The 10,975-nt window shown below is 41.4% G+C and overlaps 1 protein-coding gene across 6 annotated transcripts; it reads left to right on the top strand.

Moving 5' to 3' along the window:
- Positions 1-94: 94 nt before the first annotated feature.
- On the top strand, positions 95-10,136 carry myca (MYC proto-oncogene, bHLH transcription factor a). 6 transcript variants are annotated; one of them, XM_029458283.1, is made up of 3 exons: positions 95-226; positions 8,142-8,826; positions 9,127-10,136. In XM_029458283.1, the coding sequence occupies exons 2-3, from the start codon at positions 8,175-8,177 to the stop codon at positions 9,750-9,752; spliced, it is 1,278 nt and encodes a 425-aa protein (XP_029314143.1). In that variant the 5' UTR covers positions 95-226; positions 8,142-8,174; the 3' UTR covers positions 9,753-10,136. The 6 variants fall into 6 exon arrangements, with proteins under 6 accessions (XP_029314143.1, XP_029314142.1, XP_029314144.1 ...); XM_029458282.1 differs by lacking the exon at positions 95-226 and adding an exon at positions 6,811-6,945; XM_029458284.1 differs by lacking the exon at positions 95-226 and adding an exon at positions 7,077-7,097.
- Positions 10,137-10,975: the final 839 nt, after the last annotated feature.

Genomic DNA, 10,975 nt, shown 5'->3' on the forward strand with positions numbered 1-10,975 from the left:
TATCCACCGGGAAGAGATTTAGGATAAAGGCGATAATCCGAAACGAGTTGGATTATTTTTTTCCTAGCTCCGCATTTGACTGCGCCTGTGCTACGCAGTCCCGGTGGTTGTCGACCCTCCCCGAGGCTGGAACACTCTGCTGCCCGCACGTGGGCAAGGCATCCCGGCCGTGACATCATCCGCAAGTCTAAACCTGGTTTTAATTATAACTGCCTGTACGCACAAGGTCTGCATAATATGTGTTTACATTAAAGCAGGCGCGTAGAAACTGTATTGCTCTGACTAGGTATTACTTCAGATAGCATGTCATGGTGAATCAACATTGTTTGGAGAGAGGGATATTATTTAATTATGTACAAGCCACCAATATTTTGGAAAAATGTAACTGGTCTCTGGTGCGAATATTTAATGAAACTGTGCCAAACAAATACAGTATTTTCCAGTAGGAAGATAGTTGTGTCCCATACAAGTGTTTTTAAAGGTACATTGTAGCCCTCCTTTGAGGACAGAAATGATATGTAGAATACACAAATAAACCCTGATTTGGCAATATCTAATATAACACTGACCCCTGGTGGACGAAGCAAGACAAAAAAGTTACACTTCCAATACATGTCTACTTTTATTTTATTTATTTGTTTTTAATGCAAATACTTAAAAACAGACAGATCTGAATATTAATTAAAAATTAAAAACTAGAACAGGGTTGGAAAAGTCGAGTAGAGCCACTTTTTGCTGCAATTACAGCCATCAATCTATTTGGATATGTCTCTACTAGCTTTGCACACCTAGATTGAAGAATATTTGCACATTTTTTATTGCAGAATTGTTCGAGTTCAGTCAAATTCTGTGGTGAGCGGCGATGGACTGCTCTCTTCGTGTCCATCCACAGATACTATCAGATTTAAGTCAGAACTCTGACTTGGACACTCAAGGACATTCACCTTCCTATCCTTAAGCCACTGCGTTGTTCTTTTGGCGGTGTGTTTAGGATCGTTGTCGTGTTGGAAGGTGAATGACCTGCCCATCTTCAGCGGTCTGGCAGAAGAACGCAGGTTTTCCTCAAGAATGTGGGTGAACTTGGCAAGCATGCATTTTCCCTTCAATCCCTTTAAGTGCCCAGTCCCTGAAGAGAAACATCCCCACAACATAACATTGCCACCACCATGCTTCACAGTAGGTATGGTGTGTTTTGGGTGGTGTGCTGTGTTCGGTTTTCGCCAAACATAGCGTTTCAGTCCAAAAAGTTCAATCTTAGTCTCATCTGACCATAAAACCTTTTTCCACATGGCAACAGAGTCTTCCAGGTGTGTTTTTGCACAAACGAGACTGAGTGTGGCACCTTTTGAGAAAAGGCTTCTTTCTTGCCACCCTGCCACAGGCCAGCTTTGTTGTCACATGCCCAGACCGACCAGTCCCAGCCATAAACACTTGGAAGTCCTTCACAGTTGCCTTCGGCCTCTTGGTAGCTTCTCTGATCAATGTCCTTGTAGTTCGGTCATCCAGGTTGGACTGACGGCCTGATCTAGGCAACGTGTTGGTGGTGCCATACGCTTTCCACTTCTTAATAATGCTCTGAACAGTACAGTTAGCCTGGAGTTTGATCTGGAAGTTGATTGGTTGCACCTGAGACAAATAAACTCATATTAGTAGGGAATTGGTAGTGTATACATATATAACTATTTTCATTTTAAAACAGATATATTTTACATGTTATTTAATATGTTTTGGTGTAAATTGTTCTATTGACTTACGGTACAGTTGTAGTTTCTTTTTCTTTTTCTGTTTTGCACCAAAATACCAAAACAAATTCCTTGTATGTGAAAACTTACTTGGCATTAAACCTGATTCTGGTGATGGGAAAAGGCTGTTTTACTGCTCTGAAACTGATTGCCAAAGACAGGGTTATATAAATTGCATACATGTTGTGCAACCTTTGTTTGAGTACAAAAGTTGTGAGTAAAAAAAAAACATTTACCCAAAATGAACTTACTACAGCAGCGGAACACACACACACACACACACAGATATGCTACTGTGGCCTGTTTGCAGTTCATGTCAAATGTAAACTTGCTACTGTTGCAAAACAAACTGTGACTAAAGTAACCTGAGTAATGTTCAGTGGAAACACAAAGCTGTGTGTGTGTGTGTGTGTGTGTGTGTGTGTGTGTGTGTGTGTGTGTGTGTGTGTGTGTGTGTGTGTGTGTGTGTGTGTGTGTGTGTGTGTGTGTGTGTGTGTGTGTGTGTGTGTGTGTGTGTGTGTCTGCTCGGTGCCTGAGGGAGTTTCTTTTAACGGTTGACACAATCTTTTACTAGCAGACGTGCATTTCCTCTGCAGCTGTAAATAATGTCAGATGTTTACTAATCTGCCCAGTATCCAAGACCCCAAATGAGTTAACGTTTGTGTGTGTGTGTAGCTTATCAATAGTAATATTAATGTCATAGGAGTTTGCGACTTTGGATAAAATTACTGGTGGCATGAACATTTTCATTTTAGTATTCATGATCTACGATCTTAGAAAACTGTGTTTCCCAGATTATAAAAGTTCCCTCCTGCAACCTTTTATTATATAGTGTGTGTGTTTTAGGAGTGGAAACCCTGTCTTTATGGGTTTCCAGCACATGTCTCTTATTACACTAATCCAAACCCCTGTCTGCTTTTAACATTTTTCTTTAAGAAGTTTTAGTGATTTTTACCACCCGATAACAATTCATAACAGCCATTTAATCGGCTGATAATATTCGCAGCGGGGGATTTTTAACATGTATTCCAGCACGGTGAGTATTGACTGGCAGTCATTTAGAAATCTAGATGCATAGAGTTGTTAAAGTTTGACAACACTTTGATTTGTTTGAAAAACGCTGAAGAAATGCTAGATGAAATGGAATAAAATACAAGAAATTGACCACAAATACAGTTGGAGTTTAAAAATAACTTGTACGTTGACCCAAATGCAGCAAGGGAAATACAAGAGCATTAGAGAAACCACAAACCAGTGAACCAAAGGCAGGAGAACAGCAGAGTTCTAGTTTCTTCTGTGGGGCTTTGAGGCGATACAACACGCCCTCTAGTGGTCATATGAGGGGCCAACAGCACCTGGGAGTCATGAGTTCAGTTAAAAGTAACTCACATCCTCTGAAACTATCCGACCTTTCTTTTTGGTAACAATGTCACTTTTGACGCCCACATGACATGCAAAACCTTTGTTTCACTGTCATCTAATCAGAACACAATCAGAAAAACAAAACATGGCTTTCACACACTCAAATGAGCCACATGTCATGAAGTGGAAACTTCCCCTTGTCTTCCTTCTTGTGACAGAACTTTCCAACTTCAGCAAAATATTCAAATTTAGCATCAAATAAAGCAGCTGATGCTGAGTTTTCACCGTGTCCATGCATGTTAGTCATGAGGCTTAGATGTGGGTAAACAAGGTTGTCTCTCCTTCAGCAGTTTGTCACTCACCTCTTGACTTTCCTCACAGGGGATTTATGTTGTTTTCACAATATGGAGTCACATGAGCTGCTGCAGAACACATCGCAAAAATAATACAACAAAAAATTCCGAGGGATAGCCCCTCTGATTTACGACGGGTGCTCCCCCTCATGTGTTTGCCTTTCTCGCTCTGCTCCTCTTCAGGGTTTTTGATGAAGGGGTCATCATCTCCTGACGTCCGGTTCTTGATCCCAAATTCAAAACATCACAAAACCCGACAGGGGACATCTTTCTCCCAGCCAATAGCAACACAAGCACTGCCCTGTACTGTACCTCGGCACAGCTGAACCACAACTCCATTTATTACCCACAATAACAATCATCCATTATAGATACAGTCAGGCAGTGAAACCCAGTGCTCTTTGTATTAAAGACGCAAAAACTGTATTGACTTGTTATTTTATCTGTCATTCAGTATACTATTAAATGGAACTAAACATAGTTTTAAGTTGTTACTGTCTTAATAATAGGATTTAAATAACATTTAATATTTTGCTATACTGCCATTGTTATAGAAAGCTAAAGTAATCCTGTATCCTACAGTATATAGGTTATATATTACAGTATGTAACACCAGTCAACAATATTTAAGGCTATTTGTAGTAAAGATGATCAAAAAGTATCATATGTATAAGTTATTACAACAGGGTTACAATAAAGAAGTGTATCTAGCATTTCTGATATTTTGTTTTACTACCATTACTACAGTAAGGAAGTTTTACTTTGGAGCTGTCATTTGTTTGAATACATAATGTTTTTACACATGAAGAGACAAAACTGTGATTCTGTTACTATAAACACACTTTAAGCTGTCGGGTCTGTACAGCTGTTCCAGGTCAATAACTGTCCGTTGTCACTGTCAATAATTAATGACACAATTAGCTCTTGAGTAGTCTGATAGATCTGCCATGCTCTCATTGTCGACTGCTTAGTTGGCAACCTCCCTCTCACACACTAAGCTGAGCAGATATTGATTTTCTGCTTCATACTGAGGCATCATGCTGAGCTGTGTCCTGAGAAGCAGCACCGCATCTATTCATCTATACGTGTCTGCTGATGTGTTAGGCTTTCAATGTAGAAATGCATTTAAGTGCAGGTATGTGTAAGCGCCGCCACAGGACTGATGCAAACACCTATAAATTCACGTTAGCATCACCTCGCAAACCGAGACATGGAAGAGGAAACGACAGATGAGTGTGCTGAGTGTGCTGTATGAAGCCGCGGGACGTTGGGTTTGTGGTCAGAAATGAGAGAAGTTCAGAAAAGAAGGGCAGAGAGCTCATAGTGTGAAATCTAATGAATCATTCAGCAGTTATTTATCCAACGGTGTGTTCAATGGAAAAGAGATCAGCAGATCAATACAACAAAAACGAATATATCCACTGCACACTACGACTATTGCACGTCTTCCTTAACAACATCTTCCACAATTTATATTTGGTATATACGTGTAAAATATATATTTGTATTAGATTTAATCATTCCTTTCTGTTAGGATTTGATTTCCCTTGAAATGTGACGAGTTCTGCTTTCTGTTTAATTATTTGACTTTGGTGTTAGTTTCTCATTTCTACACTCTACAGTTTACTCTGCAGAGATCCTTATGAATCAATACTTTGTGAGGGCGATGCATACAGTATGTATATATATATATATATATATGAGAGATTTCTGACAAAGACATTGTGTTCCTTTCGTGTAGAATGTGATTGCGATCGCTCATCAGAAAATGAATCACGGATGATTTTGAGTATAGATGAATCTCTTGATTGGGCTTTTCTGTTTTATATCATTGAAAACTGAACATATTATAGTTTTGGGACTGTTGGTTGGACAAAACAAACACTTTGAATGTAAATTATGATGGACAATTTTCATTCTTCTTTGGATTTTGTTAGACTAAACAAATATGAGTTAATTTAAAATATAATCAACCAATTATTTGATTTAAAAAAGTGTTTTTCCCTGGTTGGCACACAGTAGCTCGCAGTGTTTTAATAATCCTACATTTTCCTGCTATTTGACATGTTTAACAGCACAAAAGTCTTCAGCGTTTCTCTTTCATCTTCACTCTTTACTTGTCATTCCTCAGTTTGTATCCTTTTATGTTGGTTTAAACAGTATTTCTGTAAAGCTTATTTATTCCTTTGAGTGTGAAATGTGCTATAACTGCCTAGCATTGATTTGTTTACAACAAATGTTTGCATTGTGGTTGTTTTACTGCTGGGAGATATCTAAAACCATGGGGGTGTAGTAAGCAGAACATTTTGTTAGCCAACTGCTGTTTAGACTGAATACAAAGTTAGAACTGAACTCTGTAAATCCACCTTAATGACTGACTTTGATCCTTATAATATCCTTAAATATCTGCCCTCATGGGACGTTCTTCTGAACAAAACCTCTGTACTTCACTGTGTACAGATTGTGTCAATGAAAAAGGGACAGTACCAGTTTTACTGAGAGAGAAAAACTTCTCCCAAGCACCTTCAGTCTCCACTTATCAGAGGAAATGATGCCAGACAGTCTCAAAGCTTCCCTCTGTGTAACACAAGAAAAATCCGCAGCCGATAAACACGGTGACCGCAACACATGAGTCTGGTGGTTATGATCGCTATCCTCCACACAGCATCCCAACGTGAGGAAAGGAGAGAAGGGAGGGAAAGGATGAAGGAATGAGTACAGAGGAGAGAAGGAGGGTGTTGTTTCAGTTTGGCACAAGAGAAATCTCTCTTCTTTTGTCTTTTTTGAGTTAGTAAATATGACAATCAATTGATTCTGGTCCCAGTCTGTAGTGTTCACTGCGTTGGCCTCTTTCCAGAGAAAAATGTAGTTGTTTTTATTGTTTAAATGGGAGACCATATACATTTTTCTTTGAATGCTAAGAAAGCATGTTGGTTAGCATTGTGCATGAGATCAACACCTTTTTTTTTTAATAAAGTGACCCAGTAACCCCAATAAAAAAGCTGCACTAACCCACATGCACAGCACTATTTTGTTACTGAGCCATCTATAGTGTATCATGGTATGATCTATAAAACTTTCATCTGCTCTTAGTTTATGGATGTTTGTGGACTTTATGTTCACCTCCATGGTTTGACCCTGCACCTACCTGGCTGCTGTCCACTTCCAGAGCACTTTGACCAGCAGAGGGCGCTCCGAGCCCGTTCAACCCCCCCTCCCCAGCACAGCAAAAGGAGGGCGCCTCCATCCAACTGCGGTACCCATTTGATTCCTTTAATTGCTTCCTTCCTGTTGTTAATTGGTGCCAATCTGTCCAGCCTCAAACCATTACATTACATTGTCAGAATCACAAACACACTATGTGTTATTGGTGCATGTTAATTTATACAATACCCCACAAACTGCAATTATTGAGTGTGTCTGCTTGTTGAATTCACCTGTTAAAGCCAATTCAGAGCTGTCAGTGGAGTGCCTCCAGACAGATTGAGGTAAGCTCCTGCACCTGTGAGCTTTGCATTATCGAGGCACAAATTGTACAAACAGCTGGCAGCATGTGACATTTATTGCATTTCTGCAGGTAGTCGCTTACAATAGGGATTTAATTTAAAAAAAAGCAGAGTTGTGGTTTGTGCAAAAGCAGGTAAATGAATCTACTTTAAGGCAGTAAATCTTACTTAGAATAACTACAATGAGAGTAAAACGTGCAACAGGTTTCATGAGGCAGTTTGGGATGTGTGGTGATATTTTAGGCGAGATAGTAGTACAATAACTCATCCTAATGATCCTCTACTACTACTACTACTACTACTACAAGCATTAGTATTTTTTGCATGTCTCCCGTCAATGGAAGCACTGCTCTACTATGACCCCTCCCACTTCTTCTTCCCCGAAATAGACCCAGTGTGAAGAGAAAATACATAAATTAGTAACTAAATATTCCAATAAAAGCACGTATTACAACCTTAATGTCATGCATGGATTATTTCGGGTCATAAAATCACGAAATTAATGTGAGGTTTGTGGTATTTTTAAGGCCGGCGAGTGTTTCGCGGGAAAATGAGCGGAAGGATACCGCGGAGGGGTGGGGAAGTGCTTGGTCGAGTTTATTGCAGCCAGCAGAGCTCTCAGCTGTGATTTTCACGCTGCTGATGACAGACTGTGCGTCGTCCTCACCGGGTCGCTGGTGCAGCCTTTCAAATCCCATGCATGCTTTACACAGCTTTACTAAAACTGCCTGCAACACCTCCGTGGAAGGACTTAATGTTACTTTCGTATTGGAATAACTTTCCTGCCCTTTTTTGCGCCTTTTGGGTCGACTTCGCCCCGTCTTCTTCCGCCGGCAGTTTAAAATCTAAAAGGTAAGGGAGGGAGTGGGGTTCTGGAGCTTGCACGTCACCTTCCCACACCAGTTTAGTCGTTAAATGTTAAACGTCGGTAGCAGTTAAGTGAAGGTGGGGCTCCCTCTCTTGCACTTAATTTACTATCAGTTTCCCAGTTGAGCACCTGCTGCTGCAGCAGTGGTGCATGCATACAAGGGTCGATGTTTTGGAGTGACCATGTGATGTTGCTTACACTTAATGTTGCAGAGCAGGATCAGTGCCAAGCAGCTGCTTTGAACCTGCGCACGTTGTTTTGGTTATTTTAGAATCGACATCTAATCTTCCTTTGTATTCCTTTCAACCAGCTTCACGATAAGGAAAAAGACAACAGAGACAACATGCCGCTGAATTCAAGTTTGGCGAGTAAAAACTATGACTACGATTATGACTCTCTTCAACCGTATTTCTACTATGACAACGAAGAGGAGGATTTCTACCCTCAGCAGCTTCAGCCTCCGGCACCGAGCGAAGACATCTGGAAGAAATTTGAACTGCTGCCGACCCCTCCCCTCTCCCCGAGCCGCCGGCCGTCCTTGTCAAGCCTTTTCCCCTCCACGGCGGATCAGCTGGAGATGGTGACCGAGTTTCTGGGCGACGACGTGGTCAACCAGAGCATAATCTGCGACGCAGACTACTCTCAGACCTTCCTCAAATCCATCATCATCCAGGACTGCATGTGGAGCGGCTTCTCCGCCGCGGCCAAGCTGGAGAAGGTGGTCTCCGAGCGGCTCGCCTCCCTGCACGCTGCGAGGAAGGAGTCGGCGGCCGGTGACTGCGCGGAGCCCGCCGGCGCAGCTACATGGAGGCTGAACAGCAGCTACCTGCAAGACCTTAACACATCTGCGTCGGAGTGCATTGATCCATCTGTGGTTTTCCCGTACCCGATAGCAGAGACGCCCAAACAGAGCGCAGGGACGCCGCCTAGTAAGGATTTGGGATTGGACACGCCACCAAACAGTGGCAGCAGCAGCAGCAGTTGTAGTGACTCAGGTAAGCTTTGAATATTTACTCATCATGCAGTCACTCCCCTCTGTGCAATTAGGAATTCCCCTCTGCTGAGTGTGCAATGATTGTAAACACTATTTTGAATGAAAGGATGCCAACTTTTTATTTTATATCCTGTGATTTGCAGGAGGTAGAGACAGGCTGTCTGCTCCACCCATGCCATGTTGTAAAATGCTATGTGAGAAGCTAGAGAGGGGTTGGGTTACTCCCTCCCTTTCCACTGTGACATGCAGTGTGAATGAATGAATTAGAGTGTGATTGTTTTGTTTTTGTTTTGTTTTACAGAAGATGAGGATGGAGATGAAGATGATGAGGATGATGAGGATGAGGATGATGATGAAGAGGATCAGGAGGAAGAGGAGGAAATTGACGTTGTCACAGTGGAGAAGAGGCAGGCGGTGAAGCGGTGCGACCCCAGCCCGGCAGAGTCCAGGCATCCCAGCCCGCTCGTGCTGAAGAGGTGCCACGTCTCCACCCACCAGCATAATTACGCCGCCCATCCATCCATGAGGCACGAGCAGCCGGCTGTCAAGAGGCTGAAGCTAGAGAGCAGCAGCAGCAGCGGAGGTGGCGGCCACAGCAGGGTCCTCAAACAGATCAGCAGCAACCGCAAGTGTTCAAGCCCGCGGACGTCTGACACTGAGGACTATGACAAGAGAAGGACTCATAACGTTCTAGAGCGCCAGAGGAGGAACGAGCTCAAGTTGAGCTTCTTCGCCCTGCGGGATGAGATCCCCGAAGTGGCAAACAACGAAAAGGCGGCCAAAGTGGTGATCCTGAAAAAGGCGACAGAGTGCATTTACAGCATGCAGTCAGACGAACAGAGACTCCTCTCACTAAAAGAACAGCTGAGGAAGAAAAGTGAACTTTTAAAGCAGAGACTCTCACAGCTGCAGAGCTCCCGTGCTTAAAGTTGAATCATAATAGACTTTTTGGCCTTTCGTTTTTTATGCAAGTTCAAGATTTAGGGTGTACAGTTGTTGTTGCATGCAAATGCAAAGCGGATTAAGTTGTTTGGAATCTTGTTTGATTTCAATGTTAAAACTGCCTCAATTGAAGTTATGGGTGGATTAAATATTTAAAAGTTTATTTTTATTAATAAAATATAAAAAATGGGGCTACCCTGTTGAGGGCCCAAACTAAAATATACATTTTTATGTTTTGTATATAATTAATATTTCCTAAGAAAATGTATTTTTGGATCTCAATTGTCTGGATGTTCAGACCCAGTGTTTGTTTTTTTCCATTATGTTCCTAGATTCTTTTTGAAATATAAAACAATGTTTCTTCTTGAATTTGCGTCCTTGTTCTTGCAGTGCAAACACACATCACACATTTTATCACAGGAGGCACACACGAACATGTGCTGGGGGCTGGGGGTACATGTTGCTGTAGCGTGGGTTCAGCAGAAGGACGAGACGAGGCAAAGAAATGATTGCATGATTTTGAATAAAGGGACTGACTAGATGCTCATGTTTAGGTGTAATGATACTCAGACAAAGTCCTTCCTCTCTCTGACTACTTGCATTGGAATACAAAGTACATTCAGGGTTCAAAATGACAAATATTTTTACTTGAAGATGCAAGTTTTGACATTGTCCTTGTGCATGGTCATAAAGAAGAAACGGTAAGCTCAGACCATGGTCTCTGATTTATGCATAGAAGCATTTAATATTGTACTACAACACATTTAAACATAACGGAAAGCTCGTTATCGGAGATAATCCAATATTACTGATGCTAAAGTGAACACGTTTCACCAAAATGTGTCTTAACTTCTATTTTAATGACAAAATATGGAATTCAGTGATATGAATAAGACCTGTTTTGCTATTGATATGCACCAGGAACACTGATGAGGACTCAATTGATGCACACAGACTTACTCCTACATGGTTTTGTTCTTGAAACGACGTGTAAGTACATTGAAAGTTACTTCAAATTCCTTGTATTGTTAAACATACTTGGGCAATGAAGCTGATCCTGAGTGAGATCAAATAATCCCTTAATTTCATTTCATATCTCAAAAGAGATTTGTCAAAGTGTTGATGTGTGAAAAGAAAACTGGTTAGTCTAATGTAGATGTATCTATGCATCTATACCTATGCAGACTATCTACACAGTCCAAATGTGT

This window comes from Cottoperca gobio, chromosome 20, assembly GCF_900634415.1.
Source record: "Cottoperca gobio chromosome 20, fCotGob3.1, whole genome shotgun sequence".
Lineage (NCBI taxonomy): Eukaryota > Metazoa > Chordata > Actinopteri > Perciformes > Bovichtidae > Cottoperca > Cottoperca gobio.